The sequence below is a fragment of the Alligator mississippiensis genome, chromosome 2 (genome assembly GCF_030867095.1).
Source record: "Alligator mississippiensis isolate rAllMis1 chromosome 2, rAllMis1, whole genome shotgun sequence".
NCBI lineage: Eukaryota > Metazoa > Chordata > Crocodylia > Alligatoridae > Alligator > Alligator mississippiensis.
The window spans coordinates 124,311,737-124,339,360 of NC_081825.1; the positions used below are offsets into that span (position 1 = coordinate 124,311,737).

Consider the following 27,624-nt stretch of genomic DNA (forward strand, 5'->3'; position numbering starts at 1 on the left):
CTGGGATCTTGCAATGGGGTCAGCTTGCTCCAGAGCCAGGGCACAGCTACAATCCCCTGCCTGCATGCCACTGCCTGAAATGTGGAGGCTACAAATCACGGCTCTGCCCTGGCTTCAGAGCAAGCTGCCCCCACTGCAAGATCCCAGTGGCTCTGGAGCAGCCCCCTGCTCTGCTCTTTCGTGTGCCTTGCTAGCGCAGCTGAGGCTGGTCTCCATGGTAACCCCAGCCTTGAGCTTTTACAGCGCAGGTGCGACTGGGGTCTCCATAGAGACCAGCCCCATCCATGTGGGCAAGGGCTGCTGGGAAATGAAGTCCGGCTGCCAGCAGGATTGGCTATTTTGCCCACCCCCAGGCTATAATCATTTACATCAGCTTAACTAGCCCTCTGAAAACCAGCCCTCAGGACCAACCCTTTGGCATGTAACTTTTTCAGAACACATTATTAATTGGGACAAAAAGCATTCCCTAAATCTACAAGCCATACCCTATTGAAAGCAACATACTGGGTTAATACCACAGAAGAAAACTTTCAACTAGGCATCCAAAGATCTTGGATTTTGCTGAATAATAAATGACTACTACATTAGAATGAATGATTATCCAGACAATCTGTTTCCCAAAAAGAAAAACTAGTTGCAAAGACTAAATTGACCGTAAAATGCATAGGTGACCAAATCAAGGCCTACCTTGTACAGGGAAATACCAGCATGTCTTACATAGAATATGCACCTTTCCCCAAAAAATCAGGATTCCAAAACTAGGGTGCATGTAGTAATCAGGAAAGCTGATGTTCTGCCTGGCACAGAAGCACCTTGCTTTGATCCTTATACAATAGTGCAGCAGCTGTGATATCACTATTCAGGCATCTGAGAGAGCCTGTTGGCTTAATGTTTCATTGTTCTTCACTCCATAGGTGGCAAGGATTGCTCTCCTTTTTAATTATCTTGATGGCCCACTAATAAAGCTAACCTATTTTAGAGCATTTTTTTCTGCTTGACAGCTGCACCAGATATGTTTCCCCCCTCCCCGATTTCACAGCTCTGGAAGCTCTTTAGCCTTTTTCAAAATCATGGATCTACTCATGGAGACCACTCTTTAGCAGAAAAGGGAAGGTAAGTTAGCTAAAGATTAGACTGGGTCTCTGCTATATGCAGCCATAATTCTGAAATAATCCTTCATTCTGCCTTTCAAAAACAAGCTGTGTATAGAGGTGCACTGATACATCAGTCCCATACTGGATCGGCTATCAACTTTTTTTGTCATATGTAGCCAATAATGTGGCCAATAAATGCCCCAGGTATGCACGTAGCCGCAGCATGCACGGGGACAGGAGTGCAGTCCAGCACTGTGGAAAGCAGCTGGGTCTGGGTGGTAAGTCTGTTGTGGGGGAAGGGACGAGGGGGGAGGGAAGAGGCATGGTGGGGCAGATTGAGGCCCATGAGGCATTATTTTGTTATCTTGAAAGGAAAGGCAAATTTAATGGAGACACCAGTGCAAGAACTTTAAACTATATTGCCCAATGTCATGAAGGATTATGTTAATTCCTGAATACTAGCAACAAAACAAACAAAAAATGGGTAGAACATGTTGCATCTATAATAATCATCCTATAATTATTTAAATGACTAAAGTGCTGATTTTTAAGCACGGTACCACAGCTCCCTGGGCTGCCTTGAGATTTTTTCATGGGGCCACATAAACTTAGCACTGTTAGGTGTGCAAACATGCTTCACAAAATAAACCCAGAGATGTCAAATAGGAATCCAGTTTTCAAAATATACTGACATGTTGTGGTCTATTTGAGTTCTTTGCAACAGAAGTATAGCTTTTTTTTTCTGTAGTTAAAAAAAAAAAAAGAGAGAGAGAACTAGGAGCTGGCATTTTCTGAGGGATGCCTCAAGTCCATCAAGGGGTTCCTCGCATCTAAAAAGGTTGAGAACCATTGGCCTAGAGCTTTTTTATCTTTGTAGCTATGAGATTCTTTAAGTAAGTTTCCACTTCCCCTTCAAGTCCGGTCATCAGTTATAGTATCAGAGAAATTCTCAAGGTACAATTTTACTGAGCTACTGCACAGGTCCTTGACCTAAAGCAGACCGACCAGGCATTCTGCCCTAGCACCGGGCACCCCAAAGCTTCCAGTGTCGCTAGGCTCAGGGCAGATGCAACAAGCAGATCTGCTACAGGGCCAGGTACAATGTAGTTTCTGGTGTTCCTATCCTTAAACAGGCCTGCCAGTTCAGTTTGCCCATGTACTGACTATTTTACATTTTCCAGAACCTCCCAACTTTGGACACACAAATCAGGAATCCAGGCAGGTTTCTGGGAGCAATCCTATAACCCATGTCATACAGGAGGTCAGACTAATTGATTCTAGCATTCCCTTCCAGGGCCATCTGCCATTAATCAAATAAACTTGAAAGGGCCATTTTAACGAAGTAACTGATCTTAGAAAATAAACTAATATTGTTTCAACAAAGTCTGTCAGTTGGTGCTTCCCAACAAAATAACGTTAGAGCTAAATAAGTTCAATTGCAATTTGACACCATCATGTCAGCTGTTGGAGAAAAGTCAGTCTGACACAGACCCAGGTTTCAAATTTATGATTAAAGCTAGCTGTAGTGCCACTCCTATTTCCTCAACAGTTTTATCTACAAAGAGAAAAAACTAATTTAAAAAAACACATTTTTAAGTTCTGTGGCATACCACTTATTCACTGTCAGGAACTCTTACTACAAACACAAATGCATGTTTCCATTTTAGAAGATCTAATAATCTTGAGTGTTGCTGAAGAACCAAAATACAATTTAAAGCAAAGATGTCAACAGATGAGTTTCAGTACAAAATCCTTCCCAGCTGCCATTCTCCAAGGCCACTTTACTTTGAGAGATAATTCTATACTCCACAGAAGCTTCTAGTGCATTAAAGATATCAAATGTTTTGTCCCTCCCCTGAACTCCCGCACAGCTCCTGTTTGAAAGCCAATACCATCTCACTCTTGAATAAAGGTAAAATCTGGAAGGCTGTAAAACATACCAGTTAATGTCACCGACAATAGCACACTGACCAAAATCTTCCCAAGTTGACCATCTCTACACTTACCACTAATTCACATGGACCAATCTGTATTTATTCCAAAGAAAACCACAGATAAGAACCATAGTCACTAATTATACTTCAGTATGCTGAACAAGCTAAGGGAAGTCTTTACCAAGTACTAGACACAGAAAAGGTATAACTGAGCATTGAGGGTATATATTTGTAGTGCTGGACATCCATTCATCATACCATTCTACATTTTACTATAGGCTTTCCTTGATTTCAGCAGCTTCTAATCAGAGATTTTCACTTTTACAGCAGCACAAGGAAATGAAATTATTAAACCTTTGATGCTTCTTCTGCTTGCTCATTGAAATACTTAGAAGAGCTATCGAAGAGTCCTTAGGGATTCAGGGTAACACAGTCCATGATAAAAAAAACATAAGACTGCTCTTTTTACAGTTGATACCCAGTTTTTATGTGACTGAAACATAATATTCCATTCAGTGCCCTGAAGGCATCCTAGGGAGGTATAGCACATTTTATCCAGTTTTCATGTAATACGACTTAAACAGAGGCAAGGCACCTAAGATGCAGTTTCTCTTACATTAGTGTACTTTACTGAAAGTCCTATGAGGCATTCAGATACTAGGGGGTACAAAAGTCATCCAGTTTAACTAAATACATCAGACAAAGAATTCAAACTTTTTTATACTTTACATCAAGACCATCAGTGATAGCATAATTTATTGTTATCTGTGTTTGACCAAATCACCCACATCACCCTGATAAAAACAAATGCCCTCCAAATGTTGTACTTTTTTTTCCAAGTCCTCTTAGTACTTTTACCCAGTTAGAATAAGTAAAAGCTAAACAGAATATGCAACTTAACATACACTGGAAAGAGTCCAAGAATCAGTTTGGTGATAGAAAACAAAAGGAGGTATTTACTTGCTGGAAATTAAGCACTATAATGAAGTATGTTTTGAGCTTCTGTAAAACTAAGCTGTTTTACACTTTGGTGTCATAACAAAATACACTGGGTACATCTACACATGTGCTTTATTGCAGAGTAGACTAATAAGCAGCACAGTAAAGCATCACCATCTCTAATTAACTACACCGTAAGCTAGAACTGTTGGTGATTAACTATGACAAAACACATGTGTAGACACTGACTGCTGGCCTAAACTGCACCTGGTCAGCCCAGCCAGCTGGGGACCAGACTCCTGCCTGCCACCTAACCACATGGCTCTGCAGATTCTGCACCCTCATGTCACAGCCAGCCCCTCCACCACCCAGTGCTGCCACATGAAGCCTGGGGCTAGCCCCCTATTCCCCCTGCCAGCTCAGGCCTGCTCTGCCCTGGCTGGCCTGGGTGCATGTGTAGACGCTGCACCTGGAAGTAACTTACTCATGCTCAAACTGCTCTGGAGTTTACTGCTTCATATTAATTGCACATATAGATGGATCTACTGCCTTCATATTTTGCTCACCCTTTATTATTCTGTTCAACCGGATTTTTGGCAAACAAACAAACAAAACCCAACCTTTGTTTCCTCAAAAAACACCAACTCCCCTAGCCTAAGAAAACCCTTTACATATAGAGCAAAAGGTAAACTTGACACGACACCAATTTTTTCACTGTTACAGCGCATATACTAAAATGGCTATCCTACAGAAGAAGAAAATTTTAGTTTAAAAGATGAGACGTCAAAAGATTGGTCATGACAGCTGATATTTTGGACACTGACAGATGTGAGGGGGGAAAAAAATGTGCTTTACTGGAAAAAGCAGCACATTAGTTCAACTTGACTCCGCAGAGTCTGTATAGATTGGGCGCTTCAGCAGGGCTTTTTGGTGCTTTTATCTAAAGCTAATTCAATGAGCTATTAGATAAAATCACCAAAAAAGCCCCACAAAAGCGCTTGATCTGTACAGACCCTGAGCAAGCTAGGTCCAACTAACATGATACCTCTTCTGGACGTGCACTGTGTTCAGTGTGGCAGTGCACTGAATTTAAAGTAAAGTGCCATGGGGGAAGGCAGTTCACATCTGCAAGCAATCTTAATCTCTGAGGTGCCACTCTGCCCTGCCTTCTGCCTAAAACTAGGCTGTGGTAGCTCAATGAGGCTTCTGTATGAAATAACTTATTATTATGTACAGGAACTTATATACAAAACTATTTCTAATAAAAGAGAACAGTTGTTACTACAGATCTTGAAAGGGTGTGGCTGGCCTGTTCTTCCTCTGTTACCTGGAAGTTCCTACTGGCTTCACCCAGACTGTCTCCTAAAATGCTATACTTCCTGGACACTATTTATTTAGGGACACTTACTTTGTCACACAGATTATGTATGTTAAAAGATGGCCACCTCCTCCTCTTCCTGCTCAAAAGGGCATCAGTCTGAGCTCTGGGACACCTGAGGATTGAGGCTTCTAATTGCAAAATTTACAAGAAAATGAGATAGTCCACGTTGCAAAGACTTTACTAATTTCCTTCCCTTTTGATCCAAATGAATCATTCACAATTAAAATGATCTAAATTTGATTATCAAACACTCTCATATATTCATTATTTAAAGAGACGTTTGGGCTCCTATCCACTTTTTTATTGATTGCAGTTTGGTGATTTATTTGCTCATAAACTTTTAATATACACAGTGGGAATCAATCACAAGACCAACTCAGCGGTACTAACTTAGGAGTGAGTACCGAACAAGCTACAAAGAGTGCCCAACAAAGTCCACATCACAGAAATGATGACACTAAATCTAAATTTATTTTAAAATGCTGATGATAGCATTTTATATAACCCATATAATGCTATTTCACATTTACTTGCATATAACACAGACATTTTTTCCTAAAAATTAGCTGGTGAAAATTGAAGTTCATGTCTTAAACAAGGAAACATGGGGAGAAGAGGGTTTCATTCTGCAGAATCCAAACTGCCTGGCCTCTTCAAGTTGGGTTGGCAGCCAGCAGTGCCTGCTAAACCCTACTGTGAAGGGGGTTAACAGAGTAGTCACAGGTTTTTACTCCCCCTCTACCTCAGCTGCTTGTGTTCTCCCAGCAAAAATACTATAATAATTATCGGTATTGTCACAGAAAGATATTTTTCTTAATTCTGTATTCTGTATTAAATTATTTAATATTTAATTAAAGATGTTAAATACAATTATTTTCCATCCATAGGAGTGACCAATCAGTGCACATATAAAATACTAATGATATTTTTGGTAACACACACACACACACAGAGTTATATACAGGAGTCTCTGATTTTTATGGCATTGCTACTATTTTCAGAGTGTGTGTTAACAAAAATATCATAAGTATTTTGTATGTGCACCACTTCATATCTTCTGTTTGGAATAGAGTGACATTTAATATCTTCAATTAAATAGTAAATAATTTAATAAGTACAAGAAAAGACAGCATTAGTATATAAATATGAATGTAAACTATGTATCCCATAATGCAACTCTGGTTTCCTTTACTTTTGCTGTCATATAGAACCTTCTTTATTCTCTGATTCCCATGCAGTTGTTTCTATTTTCTGTTTGTAAGCGGACAACAATTAAAGAAAAACATTTAAAAAATAAGGATGGAGGTATGGATGTAAGTATTGTAAATCAGGCAGTCCAAAGTTCTAAACTGCTACAATTTCTGAACTAATCTAAAAGTCGTCACTGCTATTAAAGAACTAGTCATAGTTTTAAGGTAAGATATCAACAAGTCTAGGAATTAAAAGAGTATGTTATGTGAAACCTAGGCCTCAGAGTTTTCAGCTAGATTCCAAAACTAAGCCGAATGAAATATTTTGAGAACTAAGCAATGAAGGATTACACTATCTTACAACCACACACATCCCTCCACCCCAATATCTTTCTGGCCCAGACAGCATCTACTAATTGAACAGATTAATCTTGCAACCGAGCAACAGTGAATATATGAATAACTATTCTTTGTTAATTATATGATTTGTTGTGAAATTATTCTGTTCTTTCTGTCAGTCAAAGTATTACTGAACAGAGGCATTATTAGATACCATGTATGTGATACACTCAAACAATGAAATTTAATTATTCCATTAGGGTCTCTACAGTCAGTTTTCTAACAGTGTTCAAGCACTGTCATCATTTCAGCGTGAGGTTCTGGTTTGTTGAGTTTAGCAGCCAGTACAAGCATTGCATGATCCATACTTAAATTGCACGCCGATGCCAAATGTCATTTTTTAAGGGGCATTTCTGTTTAGTCACAGCTCTGTTTTCACTGGTTCACCTTTATCTATGTTTGTAGTAAAAAAATTGGAAATGATTTACTCTTCTAATCAGCAGAAGACTTTCAAACAGGAGTCATAACCCTGTCATGGAATGAGGAATAAGGGAAGAGGAAGCACATTAATGGAGGAACAAGAGAGATTTTGCATGTAAAACTATGCAATGAATCATACTCACTTCCTTTCTACTTTCATTTGCACTTGGTAAAGACTTCCATTTCTAACAGCCAAGCTGCCATGTATCACAGCCTCTTTGCTAGATCATAAAATATCTAATTCAAAACAATAGCAAAAAAAGGGGAGGACATCTACAGAAGCCAAGAAAGAGGAATGTTTATGCTATGTGTTCCTACATATAAATGTTTTGTTTTTTTTTCTCAGTGCATTTCTATCTACTGTGATAGTGCATTAAATAAAATAAAAAAATAAAAAGAACCTAAAACAGCATTTTTTTTTAAATGTGAGGATATTAGCTTACCAATTAATGCTTATACATTCAAATTCCTTAAGAGAGACAAAAAAATACTCATTTTAGGAATTCATCCATGTTTAACAAGAATGACCATAAAGCTCAGCAAACCTTACTTCTGGTAGAGGACTGGCCGGCTTCGTTAGGATTCCTCCCACATAAACAACATTTGGTAGCGTGGGTCTTGGAAACTCCAGTGCTACATCAGTACACAGCATCCACAGGCTGGATTCATGAACCAAATCATGCATTGACCGCTCTGGCAAAGCCTTGTATTTCTGCAGTATCATTTCATATTTTGGCATAACCATAAAATTGACTCCCAGTCTCGAAACCAGATGAACAACAATATTTTTAATCCTTTCCAGGAAGTTCATATGATCTGTGAGAAGCGAGTTAAATTCTGGAACATAAGATAAAGGAGCCGGAGCACCAACTTCTGCTGGATACCAAAGACCAGTGGAGAAAACAGCAAATTTAACCCCTAAAAGGTGAGCTATAAGAAATCCACACATCTCATTAGGATCCACCAGCAGCAGGTCAAATTTCTCCTGTTTCAGAACATGCATTAGATTTTGGTTGCCCACAATCATGTCGCAGTTCTTAGAATAGTGATCCAGGATATCAAATAGTTCCAGTATCGTCAGTCTTCCAGAAAATATATTCCTCATTTTGGACTGAAGAAAATCATCCGAAGTGCTGCTGTTAAAGATCCCTGGGTAACGCTGGAGTCTATAGTGATCAGATGGAGGGATTTCTCTGCCCTCAGAGAGCAGTAAGACTGTCTGGTGACCTTGGTCATGCAAAGCTGAGGCCAGAGTCTTGAAAATATATAGATGGCTTTCAAACATAATTGGCGGCACAACAATGATTTTGGCAGCCCTGGCTATCCCGATAGTGCCCCACAGGAGAATGAAAACTGCAGTGTAAGACTTCATAGCTGAAATGACAAACAAAAAATTACTTCAACAAATTTAAATCCGATAGGCTTCTAGATGACTTTCAGCCATGACAGCTTTTAGCATTATCCTATCTTAAATTATTTTTTCTCATACCAGTACCAGGAAACAACACAGGCACCTAGCTTTAGGGAGAAAAAGAACGGGTGTAGTGTTCAGTTTGTTAATAAGAAAAAGGTTGTTGGGCCTGCTCCCTTCCCTTTCACACTTTCCATCTGCCTTCTAGGTTTGACGAGTGACTTCAGTCAGTACAGATACTGGTACAGCACCCAATATATGGCAGGAAAACTTATAAAGGCAAAGGAGATGGTCACCTCCTCCAAGGGACTTGTGTATATCAGTTCATGCTAGCCAACAGCAATGATTTTTCTCTAGAAACCCAGACCACTGTAGGCTTTGGAGCAAGCGACCAATCTAAACCAAGCTGCTTACAGAAAACCATAATTTAGATCGATTTTGACTTGGGCTTTTTGAATGCCTGTACCTAGCCTCAGAGAGCAGGCATGCCTGCAACATGTTCATGTCAATATTTTTGGTGATTTTGCTATTCATAAAAAATGCTGGATTTAAAAATAATAATAATAATACCTATAGGCCAAAATCCTAACAGTTTATCCAGAAAGTAGGCACAGTATTTGCCTAGGCAATACAACCTTCCCACCAATGTACCTCAACCCTGGATCTAGAAGAATATCTCTGCACATACACATATGTCTTTGCTCTCAGCTGAGACTTCCAACAAGGGCTCCATTTGTGATTGTGGATTTTGTGTTGAATGCCCAGTTTGATAAGAACAGCACTGCCTGCTACAGCTAATCTTACTATTTCTATTGCAAACTCGGATTTATCAGTTGCTCATATCTTTCAAACGTTTTAACCACTGGGCTAGAAGTTTCCAAGCTTGGTCTAGTCTAAAAGGGATTTTTTTTTTTATTTTATTTTGGTTAAAAATTATTCAGGCACAGTAGAGTAAGTAGGGGTGAGTGAAAGTGGCACCAGCCCTAGGCAGTGGCTTAGGAGGGGTGCCAAAATCATCCCTAGCCTCCAAGGGAGTCCATGCCCCAGCAGCAAGAGCAGTAGCTGTAGGCAGGGACTGGCTAAGACTCCTACAACCCCAATCGCACTCTCAGAACCAGACTTCCTCATTCCCCCTCCCCCTGCAGTATTTGCTCAGGACACAAACCCTGTCTGTTAAAAATCTGTTAAAAATTCTACATTCATGACCAGCAAAGAAAGTTCGAGGATAAAAGAGGGAGGACTTTTATTATAATTTTTCCTCTTAATTTTCAGTTACAGAAATGGTTCTAAGAATGACTAGACTGGAGCAATTATTCTTATGGAAATGGTAATAATTGGTGCTAGACTGGAAATCTGAGGCACTTGTTTCCCTGTATTTCCTTTCAGTATGGAAAAAAAATCACATAACGATAACAATAAACTGTAATGAGCAGCTTGTTAGTATTTTTTTCCCTGCTATGGGAGCCATTTTGTTACTGCTTCCCCTGATTAAATAAATATTACATTCTGCTCTCTACTTCACAGATCACTGAGATATACACTAGATTAGGATCTCATTTTATGCTTTCAATTTTAACTCTGCTAAAAATGTTCTTACTCAATTTGAAAAGTCCACCAAGTACAATGTCTATTTTCTATCACTTTAAACACTCTTGATGTACCACTGCAGTACTATTTCAAGTATGTAAATACTTGTAAAATACTTGTATACCTTGTACTATTTAAAATATTTTGTATAGCGCTGCTACAGCACCCTACAGCTGAAACAATGAACAAAGTCCATCCCCAGTGCTAGCTCAATATCACTGAAAATCCTGGTGCAAAAGCAAGGAAGTAAATTATTTTTTTTAAATGAATAGTTAGTCGTACACATACTGCAGATAAGCAACAGACTGAGAGTTTGTTTCTACAGTCTGGTCCCTGGATTTTCTGCGCTGCTGCCTTTCTCTCAAGAACTGTTTGGTGATCTTTGCCTGTTCTTCAGAGCTACTGTCTAAGGACAGAATGGCTCCTATCCAATTATATAAAGTATCTTTTTGATAGTATCCCTGCTTATCATTTTTTTTTTCTTTTAATCTTTACTAAGTCAGTTCTGGACCACAGTTTTTCACTACAGAGTCTCCAAGCACCACCAAATTGTTACACCTTGAACAACAGCAATGGCTACCAACAGGTTTTTTGGATGTATTTTTGTTGTATGCATGGGTATGGAAGGTTAAAATCTTCCAGGTACAGTGCTAGAGGTGTTTTCTTGTGACACCATGCATGGCCATAGACCGGGAGTACAATCTAATTGTAACCACAGAGCTGTCAGCAACAAAGGATAGAGATATGGGTCTCTCATTGAGCAGGCTACAGATCAGTAGCTCTTATACATTTTAAATTCATTAAAAACATTTAAAAATTCAACAAATAGCGGAAGGAATCTTTTTGAGACCACCCTTTGAAGCGTCACAAGTCCCAATAATTATTCTTCAGTCTTTTTATAAATATATTCTGGAAAGAGAAAATCATTTTCTGCAGATATGAGTGGCTAATTTGTTTTAGTCTGCATTAAAAATATACATCTGGATAGCATTAGGATTCTCTTACTGAATATATAAATTGCTGCAATTAATCTCTTTAGACATCACCCTAGAATAGTTCCTCTAATTTAGACAATTACTTCTAATGTGACTTAATGCATATTCTCTCTTACACGAAACTGGAAAACACTTTCCTACATAGTGGGTGCATCTGCACAAGACACTGTGTCACCACAGCAACGAGCTATGGTGACATAGCTCATCGCAACGGTGTTGTAGCATCAGCAGGCACAAACCATGATGCTGATGCTACTGCGCAGTAGGGCTGGAAACGGCCCATGAACTGCCTGGACTGTGCAGTAACAGCGATTACTGTGCAGTCACTTTAGCAAGTACTAAATGACAGAAACAACTGCTGTCAGGCACACGTGTAGATGCACCCTATGAGTAGGAGTCTTACTGAGGCTCCTGACCTAGATAACAACAGAAAATCTCTGCTTTCAGGAGAGCAAAAACAACTGTTCCAGTCTTAAGAAAAATTTGGAAGAGTCTGGCTTTGGTATTATTTGCTGTCTTGCTTTACTCTACCATTTACTGAATTTGAAATAGGAGGCTCTGCTCTATCTAAAAGTTTCAGGTGTTTACTCTTCTCTGACATGCTTGGGAAGTTGGGACACTCCCAAAAATCTCACTGAATACTTTCACCCAGGCACTTGTGGATAAAAAAAGGAGCGTCTTATTAATGCTCTGACTAGTTTCTGGCTGGCTAAAGTATTTTAAAAGTATCTTAAATCATGTCAGCTAATTATGCAACCCTGCAATTTGAGGAAACTGTACAAATTCAGGTCCACACCTATAAATGGTACAAGTTGACACAATTCCATTCACTTCTTCAGAACTCTGCTGGCTTACATCAGCTGTAAATCTGATCACCTTTGTGTTACAAAAATAGATGCTTCTGCCATAAAATCTCCAATAACAAAATCAATGATTAACAAAATGACATCGAATGAAATTTTTCTTACATTTAGAAACTACATCTCCTCAGGCTATAAACATTTTGATAGCATTAAATTACTGCTTCTGCCAAGTAGATAATAAATGGCAGCATAGCATTTTTATTGAAAGGGGAAAAAAACCCAGTTGATGTTTGTAACATCAATATGCAACAAATATAATAAATGCCTATGGGTAAATGATGCTCTATCATGCTTCTATAGGGAGGATTCTAGCATTATGCTTTGATTTCCTTGCCTGGCATATGTATCTCTGTGAAGAAGGAAGTACAATGTAAAGCTATGGGGAAATTTTTTTCTATTATATTATATATTTCCCCCCAAAAAGCTACATAATTTAAGCAGTAATTCCACTTGACAGCTACAGTAGCATAATGGTAACCCTTTCTTGAAAGAGCAGTATTAACAGGTACCGTGCAGTATACATTACATGTTCTTTAGAGCATTAATTGAATCTATCAGAATAACAAAATTAAATTAAAGGTTCACAAATTGTTCACACATTTTTCAAACAAGGTATACTAGTAGTGCAAAGAAAACACAATATTCTTTGTTTGGAGCTCTCATTACAAATGTACAAGATGTATACTTTGACTAGTAGTGCAGTGTTTCTTTTCATATACTGATGTTTCACAGTGCATTATACAAACTCCCATTGCAAGAGATGTGCTTTGTATAGCAACAATAATATGTACACAATACTTAACAGATCCATACATTAATATCAGGCCTAAGGGGCTATTCTTGTGGTCCCAGAAAGATTCCCTACAGCAGCAGCTCTAATTGAGGGGAATCATCAGGGCTAGGTACAGACAGTAAAAAAGCCCAAGGCTGAATCGATTCCATCTTTGCAGTTTAGTCTAAAATGCATAGATCAAATTGACAAGAAAGTGAACAGACAAGTGAACTTTTGATTCCAGAAGTACAGCCACATGCCTGCAGTGGCCCAGGCCAGAAGCTAGGGGGTGCTAGATCTTACAACCTGCCTCCCTGCTCAGCTGGAACAGACAGCTTGGGTCAAAGCTACCCTGCCCACCCTGCGAGGGGGGTGGGTGAGTTAACTTGAATCTGGAGAGGATCTGGGACAGAAGTTCAATTAACTGATTTAAACTAAATAAGTTAAGTCTGATATTGCATCCTTCCAGGTTTATCTTAAACTGGTTTTGGCCATTTTGAAAGCAGTTTGTGCACACTGAACTTCTGTTGTATTACAGATTTGAACCAGTTTCTGATCACTTATACTGGTTTGTGTGTAATTTTTGCCCCTAGCCTAGGTGACACAAAGTCGGTATGGGAGATTCATAGATGCTAGGGTTGAAAGGGAACTCAACAGATCATCGAGTCTGACCCCCTGCCTAGGCAGGAAAGAGTGCAGGAGATGACCCCAGCCAGATGCCTATCCAACCTTCTCTTAAAGACCCCCAAAGGAGGGGAGAGCACCACCTCCCTTGGAAACCCATTTCAAATTTTGGCCACCCTTACCGTGAAGAAGCTTTTCCTGATATCTAGCCTAAATCTGCTCTCCGTCAGTTTGTGACCATTGTTCCTTGTTACCCCAAGAGACATCCTGGTAAGCAAGGGCTCGGAGATGCTCTGCTGCGTTCCCCTAATGAATTTGTAGGCAGCCACAAGATCACCTCTCAGCCTTCTCTTGTGGAGGCTGAAGAGGTCCAGGTCCCTCAGTCTCTCCTCATAGGGCTTGTCCTGTAAGCCCCTAACCATGCGAATGGCCCTCCTCTGGACCCTCTCAAGTCTATCAACATCCTTCTTGAAGTATGGTGCCCAAAACTGGACACAATACTCCAACTGCAGTCTGGCCAATGCCGCATAGAGGGGAAGTATCACTGCGCAGGTTATCAGAATCAAGTCAGAGGAAAAAGGACTCTTCTTCATTCTTGGACCTACCATGTGGGATTGCTGCAGACAGAACATCCTACATTATTCTTAATGACACCAGAGGTTATTCCAGCTCATAGCTGGACCAGAATTGGGGGAATTCTAAAAGTTTAAACTTGACACAGCTGACAATGCCAAGATACATAATAATGCTTAGCACTTTGTAAGTATTATTCCATGTTCTGGCTGGGAAAAATTGAAAAGTTGAGTGTCTTTTTCAAAGCAAGAAAGCGACCAACTGAGGGTGAGATTACACATTACAAGTAGATCATGTTAGATAACCATGGAAAACAATCATCCACAACTGTGAGGGCTTGCCAAAGAAGAGTTAAGAGCACTTAAAACTGAAATCATCATCCATCAAAGCTCACTGGGCGCGTCTACACAAGATGCTACATTGCCGTAGCAATAAGCTATGTCACCGTAGCTCATTACTACAGCGACATAGCATCTACAGGTATGAGCTGTGATGCCGACGCTACTGCACAGTGGTGTGGGAAAAGACCCATGTGGCATCCAGACTGCACAGTAACATGCTTATATAAGGAAGTACTAAATGACTGAGCAGTAACAACTGCACTGCCAGTGCATGTGTAGATGTGCCCACTGAGTACTGCTAAGTGCCCTTTAGGCATCTTAAAGTTACACCATTTTAAACGAGGATTACCTTTGAGGTAGGCTACCTAGTTTTGAGTTTAAATAGTTTCTGGGTGTTCATCTGAGATAAAACCAGCAATTTGCAATCGTCCTATATCCCAGAAGGCACTGCTTCCAGCTGGAATAGCTATCCTCCAGGACTCTATGGCTCTGGACTTACTGCTAGAAACAGCCAGGAAACTGGTGGGTGGGAATTGGGTGAATGGGAAATGAAGAAAAAGAGGTGAAGGGAGGGCAGGGGGACCAAGGGGAGAGGGGCATGGGGAAGGGAAGGAGGATTAGAGGGGGAAAGGAGGGGGAAAAGGTGTGTGGGTGGTTGGGGAGCTGTGGACCTGTTCCCCTGTACCCCCCAAATTACCCCCTCCACCTTCAGGTTGCTCCCCTGCCACCCCAGTTGCCCCCTCTGTACCTCATTGGCTCCTCCACCCCCCAATCACTGCTCTGCTACCTCAATCAGCCCAAAAGTGGCAGAGGTGCCAGTGGAAGGATTCCTCCTTCCTGCTTGCTCCTGGGACCCCTGCAGACCACAGTGCCACAGCAAGCCCAGATCCAGCCCTCCCTTGCTAGACCCTACAACTGAAAGGTAGGGGATGGGGGACATGAAGCTGCAAGGTATCTATGATGCCCAGCAGGGGCTACATCTGTGTGCATGGGGGTGGCATGGGCTGCAGGGACCCCAAGAGCAGTCTGGGAGGGGGACTTTCCCACTGCCTCTGGTGCCACCATCGCTGCTCTCAGGCTGCAGGATGTCAGGGCAGTGATCTGGGGGTGGAGTAGCTAATCAGGAAGTGGGGGCATCAGAGTGATTTTGGGAGGCAGAGAAGGTGATCCAAGGGGCATGGGGCGCCCTTCCCCTCCTCTTCTCCCTGACCTACACTGTGGCTACATAGTCCGTGAGCAGGGTAAACATGGAGCAGACTTTCAGCCCCTAGTCACACCCCTGCTTGCCAGCCTTCCAGGGGCAGGTCTGAGCAGTGCATATTAGAGTGGGTATTAACCTTGAAAATATGACTGATCACTAGCACTAGTTCACCTTAACAAAGACTAACATTCCTTAGAATTAGCACCTGCTAACTCTAACCTTCCTAATATCTCACCCTATTGGCAAACAAAGCTTTCAGACCCACACACAGTCCACTGGACTATACAAGTACTAGTCAAACTATCTGTATCATTAGAATGAAATAAAAAAAAACAGCTTGAAGCTCTAAATGACTCACTGAAAGCACCTGATGTAGCTATCAGGGACATAGCATAAGGGTAGTTAATAGCCTTGGAAAGGCGTAAAGATAGCAGAATTATGTCCAAGCAGGTTAAGGGCCTTTTTGAGGCTACCTTGTCCGTGGTCAAGCTAGAAATAGAACCTAGAAGTTCCTAGCTCTGCTCCTAAGCCTCAGGCTATTCATCTATGCCTCTCTTGGAAAAGTTAACCTATCTGTCAAGCTAAGTCAATAAATTCTAAATTGCAAACATTATTGTGTTATGACTTTGAATGGTGTAATAGATGAGCAGAAAAGCAAGTCACTAATATTTCTGTTTTTTATTTAAATAATATTATCAGCCTATTTCAATATCAATATATATATATATTCTTTAAAAAGAAGCCCTACCACAGTGATACACATTTTTATTTTAATTAGTTTTGAAAAATATTTAATTTAAAAAGATTCCCTTTCCAAGATTTCGCTTAGAACTTGCCTTCCTTTACATAAAGGAAAGTATGAGCCTATACAATCTGATAATGTCTAAGTCAGAAGGTTGAAAGATTTTTTTTAAATTAATATTCTTCAGAAACCTACAGTGGTCTTTTAAACGCCACAGTGGTCAATCAAAACACCTAAACATAAGAAATCAGTGGTTTTTTTCACCTTTTTTTTTAAACCTTAAAGTAGTGTTTGTACTAAGGTTTTTATGTGGGAGTGGGGAAAGTTAAATATTGTAAAAATCAGATTGGGTTTAATGTTTAACAGTTTTAACAGCTTCACATAAAGTAAATGAATTACATGTGGTCTTTTAAATGGAAGAGAAAATGCAGTCTTAACGATCTGTTTAAGTAAACTAAGCTCAAGCACAGAAGACTTAGAGGGAACATGTTTTCTGTAGACTAGAAAGGGCTATAGTTCCTGAATATTTTTTTTTCTATAATGAATGCTCGGAAAAAAACCCTGAAATTGCAAAAATGAATTAATTACTTTTATAAAGCAGGATTGAGAACTGTGATAGCTTCACAGTCTTTCAGTCTACAATCGAAAGCAAATGCAGTCACCTGAACTTTGACTTCAGTGGGGGTGACACTACATGTAATTGCAGGCTAGAGAGCAGCTTGCCAAAATGAGGGTTTTCAAAGCTTGTTCTCAGGGTTATAACACAAGGAAAATAAAATCCCTGGAGAAGTCCGTAGGAGTTTTAATGAAATAAGGAATGCATGATTATGGCTTAATGTCCTGCATGAAGTAAGGTAACTTGATTGTACATATCATCAACAAGTAAACTAGGGCAAACGCCCTTAATATTAATACCATTCTTTCATTTCACTCATCGAGCTCCTTAAGCATCCCCGCCCAATATGTCCAGAAAGAGAGAACGGTGGGCAGAGAGGTACGAAAATGTCCTTCTTATTAGATACCAGTGAGGTGACTGCAGCAGAAGAATCTTAACCATTGATCACTCTGATCACCTTACCAAAAGGTTTTGGGTTACTATATAACTTATTCCAGAGTACCTAAAGGAACCTGGCAAAGTAGCAAGTTAATAAAGTATATTCCACCTCTGAAGACCAGGATTCATATATTTACTAACCCTGAGTTTCTTAGGCTCATATTAAAAACTAGTAGAATACAATCCAACAGCAATAATAAAAAATGAGATTTACATACAATTTCACAAACAGGTAAATTGCAGCTTACAGCCACCAATCTGGAAATGTTCTAACTCCTCCTTTCCATCTCCATTATTTCTCACTATCCCATAAATATACCATACAAGTTTAAGACTACAGACGTAAGAATCCAAGTTCTCATCATTTTGGATATGTGAAAAATGTTTATTTTTTTTAATTCAAAACTTTACATTAGCGTGAAATTGAAGAATGCCATTATCTCATCCTGTGCCAACAAGAATGAAGAAAAAAGCACCACAGTACTATTTGCACAAATGGAGAAATAGGCATGTTTGTTAGACTTTTGTCAACAGTGGTACATACATTTGAACAAGACTGCCAATCTGATGTAATATCCACACAGGGGGAGTGAATCTTGATCACATGTATTACAATATTTGCTCAAGATGATCCCAAGCCTAGAACATTATGGGTACTGCAGGTGAAGCTGATTTTAATCACCATCAACAGCAGAAAATGAATCCACTAATATTACCATTTGAGGTCACCCTTCATGCTGTGAAAAACAAAACCCAGAGCAGTGCAGAGTCATCACTACTGGCAGTCCTAGTTTCAGATGATAACTAAAAGCTGCTTAGGGAAGTGTTATGCAGTATATAGCATGTGCATCATGCTATAAAAGGGAACAAAGGTAAGATATTCATCAAAGAAGAAGCTGGAACTGAGAACAATTGCTAGTAATATTGCTGACAGTTTTGTAAAGCACTGTGACGTACTAATCAAAGTGCTATATCATAGCTAGGATGATCACTGTTAACACTATTCACAAAAACTACTGAAAGAGTATAACTTAGAAAGACTCTGTTAAAAAGAAAATAAAACAAAACAGAGTCAAGTCTATCAATGAATTCTAAAGAATCAGGAAAAGTATCATTTTTTAATAGTTGGATACCAGAATGTTAAAACAAAACAGATTTTTGTGCCCTGTATTTTAAAGGTTCAATGTCAAAGGTTCAATTCTATGTTAAAGGTTCAATTCTTAACTTCCTACTTGGGTAACATTCTCACTGACTTCAAAACAAACTTTTCACTGAATAAGGGTATTCACTGAATATTTACCCTTCCTGAATAAGTTGTTGAGCAACACTTTACTAGGGAACTGTAGAATCAGATCACTGTTTGTTTGTATATTTAAAAAGTTGTATTTTCCCCAGAAACATTATGAAAAGTCGTTACTAAAACCTTATAGAGAAAACTTTTGAATAGAGTTAAGTGAAAGGTACCAGTCATTTTATCATATTTCCAACATCTTGGAAATGAGGGTAGAAGAGCAAACTAATATTTGGTCTAACTCTACTGACTACCAGAGATGCATCTATGTATCCCCAGTCCAAAAATGGTCTGAAGAATTACCTTGGAGTATATTCCATGGGAAAAAGAAAACCACCATAATTCTGTCCTATATTGCTGATAGAATAGTTTCATGCTGACACTGAAAGAATGGGATACAGGCATTTTAAGCCAATGTGACCAAGTGCCACTTCAAAAAGACCACAAAAGAATGTAAGAACTTACTTTCTGGTTTTTCCCCCTAAAAATACTTCTTTAAACAGAGGGGAAGAAAATAAAGCATGTTTGTTTGGGTTTATGTTTTCAGGTCTAACATCAGTCAACCTGCAGCATTCACACTTGATGGTGATGCAAGACAATGCCACAATGGTGGACAATTAGCACTAATTAGTTATGCAGCTTCAGAAGAAAACAAATCATAGACGCTATTGTGAGAGTAAATTACCACTTCCCACCAGATCAAACATGTGGAAGCAAATAGTCAAGTTATGATGTGGCAACTGAAAAAATGCAGCTGGACTGATATACCTGCAAGTCTTTAGCTGCGAGACTGGAGCCTATGCTTGTAAGGATGCTGTCTGTTGCCTGTAGGTAAATAGACCAATACCATTTATGAACACTACTTTCAGTCTGAGCCACCAAAAAGGGGCTTTTAAATAGAAAGTCATGAATCTGAAGCTAGGGTAACTAGTAAGCAATTCATACCTGCCACAACTTTATTGAAGCAAATGGAATTTTTGCAGGGATTCAAGTTACCAGAAGTTTACAGATCTACAAAATCTTGGAGTATTATCTCAGAGCAGGATTCAGTACGAACAACTGCCAACTATTTAAGTTTCTTGCATCATGTACCTTACTGTGGCTCACTGAAGCAGAGGAATGTTTATGATGAAGTTATTTTATGTTACAATTTTTATGAATTGTGTCCTAGGACAAACTGTGCTCTGCAACTCCAGGCTCTCATTTAAGTCAAGGCATGAGCCTGAACACAGGCTTGAAGGAGTGTTATATTTACTCTTTGTTCAGCAATAACCACCCGGACCCTGATCCATCTATTGGACTAATATATAAATTTCAAAGCATGAGATACAATTTCTCACTCTTCATGTAATATTTTATATCTGATGAGTGGGAAGTGGAGAACATAGCCAATAGCATTCATAATATTTTTATATAATTATCTTTGTTAGAGACTTACTGTATGGTTTTTACTGTCAGTAAGGGGGTGTGTGCATAAAGATTTGTAATGTTTATGAGCAGCTTGTGGTACAGTTTGGGGTAAACAGCTACTTATTTATACAACAGTTTTTATCATGCTTATAGGTAGATTAAATAAGCTTTTACACTAAAAAAAATTACAAAGGAGAAACAGCATCAAATGCAGTGTACTTAAAAAGGACACACTCCTCTTTCACCTTTAAAACTTTTACACACAACTCTAGTTTAGATAATCTTGAAATAAATCTTATCCAAAAGAGAGAGCAGGTGCAGTCTTAAAACAGGAAATTTTAGAGGATTATTCCTAAAGAAAATATATATGGAAATTAAAAATGCAAGGGAAGCTGTTGTAATAAGCAAATGTTAAATAATGAAAATAAAGGTATAAAATTCCTAGAACCATGCCAATGAATTCTTGAAGCAACTGCTTAAAATGAGGCTTCATGGTCAAGGAGTCACTGAAGACAATGTCAGGATGGCCTACTTGGGAGATAACTGCTTCCAAAAAGATAAAAGGGTCATTCTATTAATATCTTGTAGGACTGTTCATGCACCTTCCCAAGAAAAGTTCACTATCAGTCAATGAGAGCCTGAGACTCACAGGGTCAGGCCAAAGGGTTTATCATAATTTCAAGTGTTTGGTATCACAACACCACCAAGACAGTGATCTCCATACAAAACATATTTCATAGGGCTACATCACTCCCATCAAGAAATCTTGATGATATGCCCCCTTTTTAAATATTCTGTTATGTAATTTAAATGCTGTGCAACCATAATTCTCAAGGTACAGTTCAAAGGATTTCATCACAACTGAGATTTATGCAATCAAGTCTAGAAACACTCCCAAAGAAATATTAACAGCTCACTCGCATGCGTTGCCAGAAAAAAAAAAAAGATTCAGGATCATACAGTATAATGAAGAATTCAACTGCAATCACCCCAGGGGGTGTGGTATAGCAGAAAGTGAACAGATTTTGGTTAGGTTTTCCTGTGTATTTGAATAATAGGGATTAGAAACCTTGCTGTAAGATGTTATATTTCTTGGATCTTACATTTCATTGTACACAATAAGATACGTGGCAGGATATCTAAAGCCAAATAGAACAGTGTTTCTGCTTTTTTTTTCCCTCCTGTATTCCTGGAACCACACGGGGTTTGGAAAACATCGTACACTCCCTAGAATAGATCTTGGCACGCTGTGGCTCTCCTGGGGGAGTCTCCTGACACCTGCTCAAGTCTACACGCACTGTTTCTCAGCTCCAGCCCTGTTGCACAAGAAGCAGTAATCAGAAGCGATGAATTTATGCCAGCGATGGGAGGTGAGGGGGAAAAAAAAGATTAAACAACTATCAGTACAAATTTTAAATTATATCAGTGCAGCTTAATGTATTTCTTTGGAAACGGTGGCCCTGCTCCCACTGCTTTTCTGCTCAGAGAAAGCAACGTGTGGTGTGACTAACTTATCAGGATGTGTCCCCTCTGCTACCATTTGCTGAACAGAGGCAGGAGGAGTGTTAGGCATGTGTGAGGCCGAATAGGGCATGCAGCAAGAGAAGAAATCCCATTACCTGCAGTGCCTGTCTGTGGGTTTGGCTGCACCGCGGGGTGCTGCTGAGCACCGGCAGGGAGGCAGGAGAGGAGATCTCAAACCAAAGCTGTCAGAGAAAGGGACCGGGTCAGGGACCCAGGAAGAGGTGGCAGAGAATGGCAGCAGCTCAGTCCCAGCCTGCCCTGGCCCAGCAGCAGACATGCAGATGAACACGTCGAGAGGAGCAAGGAGCCAGCTGCTTGCACAAAGGGGGTGCAGGGAGCAAACCCGCACCCTCAAGGGAACAAGGCCTACCTACGGCCCCCCTGCACGAGCAGGCACCTTCCTGATCTGCATCTGACACCAGTGTGTCGCTCAGGAGTGAAGTGACAGAGATGATTCCCCTCACAGAGCTGGGGTGTTTTGCCTCCCTCTGCTGGGAGGGAGGAAACCTTTCACAGGAGCCAGGTAATACCAGCAACCCTTGCTTAACCTGGTATCACCAACACACCACTGATTTGAAACCATTTCCCCCAGTGAGAGGCCTGTGACAGCAGCTTGACTCTGTGGGCAGTGGCAGGGGAGCAAAATGAGAGCTCATTTTGATGTTCATGCAATAGATTTTGAGAAGAAACCTTAAGCGGCTGATATTGCAGAGCAGGCAGCACTGGCTGGATGCCCAGCATGATGTTGCAGGCCCAGCGTGGGGAGCCACTTGAAAAATCTGAAAGCCCATGTTTCTGGGACCACTAGCAACAACCTCGTTTCACTCCGACTGGGTTTTCCTTCTAAAATCAACTTTCGGATGGTGAGAAGAAAGCCTTGGACTCCCCCCGCACTCTCGCTCACAGCCAGCTCCAGAGTGGTACAAGCTATCCCCATGTCACACCATCAGATGACAGCCAAGGATCTAGAAGAATTAAAACAGCAAGAAAGAGTTTCTTTGTTCTATTTCTGACCTCATCCCCCAATGAGTGAGTAAATTTTAATACTTCACATTAATGCATGATCGCAGGGCAAAAGATATCAGAGCTGACAGATCATAGACATAAACTGGAAATAATAAAAATAATATGAAATGCATTGATGATGTTTTGATGATCTTTGCTATCGATCATATAATGTTTTGATGATGTTTGCTGTCAAGTTTTCATCTATTCAGCTCAACTAAAGTAACTCCTTGTCTTCAGTATCAATGACAGTTACTGTTTGTCACAAGGCATTTTTTGATTTCTAAGAATTTAGATTTGAAAATACATCCCAGAATAAATCTGTTTTCCTGCCTCTTACAAATGTTGCTGCTCAGAATATCACATATTATTGCATACAACAGATGCTGCCATCTTTTTTTTTAGGGCAATTTATGCCCTTTTGACCTTTAGTTTTCAACTGTCTTCACCTTTTTTTTTTTTTTTTTTTTTAATAGCCCTGATTTTGTGGAGGCATTCTGAACTTTTAAAGATACATTATACGTGCAAACCAAGGAACATACAGAAATGAAAAGGAACAAAGGTCTCCTTTACAACAGAGAGGACTTGGGATAGCTATGTGTGCATGAAACATATGGGAGCTCTGTGATCTCTAATGCAATACAACATAATTCAATTTCCTAAAAAGCTGACTGCACACTTGACTAATCCATACATCTTCTATTGTGAAAGGTCACTTATGAAGGACACTGGAAGATTTTTTTTTTTGTTCATTTGTTTTATTATGTCATTTTTTGAACAAGCCTCACCTAGCAAAGTTTGTTCTGGAGTTGCTGTCCACAACTGGTATATAATATTACGTATTACTGTTCAGATGCTTCTTCTCTAAATAAGAAACTGAAATCCCCATGAAGATCCAGATCCTGATTTAGAGTCAGGTATGCGATTTGTGCCAATTTTACCCCCCCAATATTTGAGGTGTAGTGATCTTAGCCAGTGCTGAAACTGTAGCAGCCAAATTTTAGAGATGTAAAGATACTCTCTGTTAAACTCTAGGTCAACAGTGAAGACAGATCAAGGTCAGATCAGTGATAAGATAAAAGGGTTAATTTTGAAGGGAACAGAGCAAGAAAGGAAAATTTAGTTTGCTTAACTTAAAACCGGGAGATGGGGAGTAGGCATAGTCACTGGTCTGGGTCAAGGGAAGAACCAGTCCCAAAAAGGAAAATGGAAAGTCTGCAGCTGTCAGGGCAGAAGTTACTAGGCACAACTTGGTTGTAACAATAAATAAACAAAAAAACCCCCATCACTATCAAGACAAGTACCTATCATTAAATCTGTTTGTGCACACTTTGCAAAAAAGGCTTGTGGCTTCCTTTGTGTTTGAAAAGCACCTAAAAACCATTTTGGACACTCTACCAATATAAAAAATAATTAATAAAAATGGTTTGAAATTGATATTTTACTTCTGGTTACAGCACTCCTAACTACATAGTGTCTAGCTATGTCATTATAACTGTAGAGATAATGAAAATAAAAAAGTCAGACAGAGATCAAGTAAATATAAATGTCTATATTCTGAAACAATTTAAAACCATGAAAACTGAATTTAAATCATTCTCATACTCATATGAAATTGAGACAATAATGAAAACTAAGTGAGCAATTTTTAAAGTTGATGTAAACCAATTATCATAATTATACCAATTAGAATAATACGCATTTATTACAAAGGAAACATTAGCACTGTACTTCAAAGTTAACTACAGTATTTAGTTGACATAGATTATTATGTAACAGACTACAGTCCAGCCCACAAAATTATTAGCTTTGAGAGAGAAATTTCTTAACTGTCTTTAAGAGTGCTTTCCTTAGAGTCTCCTTAGTGGCCCAACCAACAGCCCATGCCCAGGAAGTCCCACATGGTAAATTTATCTACGTAGGTAAATAAGACATTATGTCATAAAAAAGGGGGAAAAACAGTAACACCTATGTTTTCACTTTAAGGAGACAGTGACCAGACTGAAGGGATGAGAGGAAGACCATTGTAAATATGTTCCCAACAACAATACTTTATGCTGAATCTGCTCCTCTCCCTTGATGGTTCTGTGCAGTGAGAAAAAAAATGAATCCCTTGAATACAAGTCCCAAGCCATTTGAAACACCAATTATATAACACTGCCTTTCAAACCACAATTCCTCTTGCTGAAATTTTACCCAGGAGACAGGATATTATATTCGCAAGGGGCGAGCAAGGATTTATGGAATTGTTAGTACGTATTTTTATGCCTTAAAAAGGGTTTGTTTGGGGGTTTTTTACATGCAACTTGTACATGTAACTAATCCATGTAAGCATATTTTTTACCTTTCTCCTTCCCTGTATTTTTTCCCTTTTTGGATTGGATGAGACTGTTTAAATATGTCCTGATCAGGCAATGAAATTACTGTTAAGACCTTACCTCCCTACAATTAACCTCTTCCTTTATCTTTGCACAGAACCCAACATGATGGTGTCTGGTCTGATTGGGATTACAGGAGTACAAAGAATAAATAAATCATTTATTACTGAATATAAATAATAAATAAATCTCCTCCACTTCCACTGTACTGCTATGCACGATCAGTGGGCTTCAGGGAAAGGAGCTATAGGAGAGAATATGTGGGATGGAAGGCCTTTTAACTAGCAGGGTAAAAGGGTTTCAGCCTCCAATGCCAACCAGATTCCTAATAACAAAATCTCTCCAATTCCCAGCAAGTAATAGTATCACTTTTAAGACAAACAATGGATACTTGTGCTATTGTCTCTCCCAACAAAGCTGGGTATCATGACTTCCTCTACAGTAGGTTGATACCGCCTTCGAAAAGTTAATGTAAATCCTGCCTGCATAGCTTTCATAGAAAAATACCACATACCCAGAATATTACAAAGCATTACAATATTACAAATACTATTATTACAGCAAATGAATTACTGCATAAGCCAGTTGTACAAGACCCCTTTTAGAAATCAGGGCTTATTCCAAATTCCACAGAAGTCAATAGAGACATTTTCCATTTACTACAATGAGTTTAGAACAGGTTTTTTTTGTATATATCTGGAAATTTCCCAGTATCTTTTTAATGTTTATCTCTGTAAAACCCACTCGATACATTAACAGCTGGAAAAATACCTGCAATCCAGAATTCTATTGCTTCAAAATTATTCTACAGAACCTCCAGGCCAAAAATTTCAACTTGGCTTTAAGTTAGATGCCGAAATGTATAACTAGATACTTTAAGTCAGTGATAGTTGTGAGTGCTCAGCATCTTTAAAAAAATAACTTATGTGTAGTAGTAATCAGGAATTTTTTTTAAAATGTATGTTTTAATCAGAAAATGGTAACTCACAAGAACCAAAACTTTCTCTAGAAATGAACATAGTGGTTAAAAATACTCATTCCTTCAACTACTTCAGAATACCCCAGTGACTAAAGCAAGGTTCAGATGTCTCCCCTGCCTGCTTCAGAACAATGACTGAACCACAGTTTCCCGCTTCCCAGGTAAATGCCTAAAAATAAGTTGCCAGTTATTTTGGAGTATGTTTTCTCAATATCCCCTATAGAGCTTTCACATCCCAGTTAAGTCACTTGGCTACAGTGTCAGACACTGCACTCACTGGCCCAATGAACTGAGTTTTTGTGTGAAACAGAGTAAGAAGACGGACATAAACCACACCTGGCCTACTCAGGAAGGTAAACAGATTTCCCAAGAGCAGCCTATCATCTACAGGAAGGCTGCCCAACTTCTGAGCAGCTGGGCACCACGTGCCACAGGGGCACCCCACCATACAGGCACCTTGGTCACCTGCAAGCCATACTTGCCCACTCCCAAGGTGGGGGCAGGAAGCAGAAGCTGGAGGAGAGAGCAGGAGTCCAGAGAATCCAACTACAGCAGCAATAGGAACAATACAGGAGTGAGAGCCTGGTAGGAATATGCAAACCATGAATTAATCACACGTGGGCTGCATGCAACTTGCAGGCTGCCTTTTGGACAGCCCTGGTGCTTGGCTAGACCCCAAGTACCTCTCCACTATTTACCAGCTGCATTCATTCCCCACCCTCCCACCGCCAACCTGTCTCTAACCCACTGACTCCTCAGTTTACATCTTTACTGACTGGCTTTCCTGCATGCAGACCAGCCCAGCCTCTGGCTTCTCTACTATTCATTCCATCCAGGCAGAACACAAATACCAACTGCAGATGCTTCCTAAGCCTGATGAAGGGTATTTATATCCGAAAGCTTGCAAAGAAGATTTTTTCCAACTATTTGGGTTGGTCTAATAAAAGATACCAGATTTACCCAAAGAACCTTGTCTGGCTAGACTTTGAAGTATCAAATCTTCCTCTAGCCTACCAGTAGATGGAGCAACTGCAGCAATAGGTATAGGAACAAGTATCCCATCTGATCATTTCCTCTATCCAACAGCAATAATTTGTCCTTATGATTGCTTCCCTGTTCTCCTTTGCTACCAATGAGTAAATAAAATGGAGTCACAAGGCAGGAAATGGTTATCAGATGATACCCACATGGGCCCTCCCCTCCTGGCAGTCTATAGCAAACTAAATGTGTAAACTTTATGTATACAGCAGCTGTAAATGAGAGAGGAAAAATGTGCAGAAACAGAAATGATCTGAAAGGCAGGGAAGAGGATATATGTGGAAAATGCATAAATTAACAGACCAGGAATATAGTAATGGATAGGCATGTAAACTAGTAGATGAGAATGGGAACAGAGTGAAGTAAACTATCTTATCTGAAGCCAATGATCCCTGTTTTTAGTTTCCTGCCTCAGTCAAGCATAAGAATGAATTTGGTGAAGAAAGGTACAAAGGAAAGCTGATCAAAGGAAAGATGGA

At 39.7% G+C, this 27,624-nt stretch overlaps 1 protein-coding gene across 2 annotated transcripts in view; it reads right to left on the reverse strand.

The window, feature by feature from the left end:
- The window catches only part of UGT8 (UDP glycosyltransferase 8), a 75,837-nt gene that overhangs the window by 38,925 nt on the left and 9,288 nt on the right, over positions 1-27,624 (reverse strand). For both annotated transcript variants that reach the window (XM_006269623.4, XM_014600784.3), the window contains exon 2: positions 7,908-8,731. In XM_006269623.4, the coding sequence (XP_006269685.1) occupies positions 7,908-8,729 (822 nt within the window). In that variant the 5' untranslated portion in view covers positions 8,730-8,731. The remainder of the gene's footprint in view (positions 1-7,907; positions 8,732-27,624) is intronic.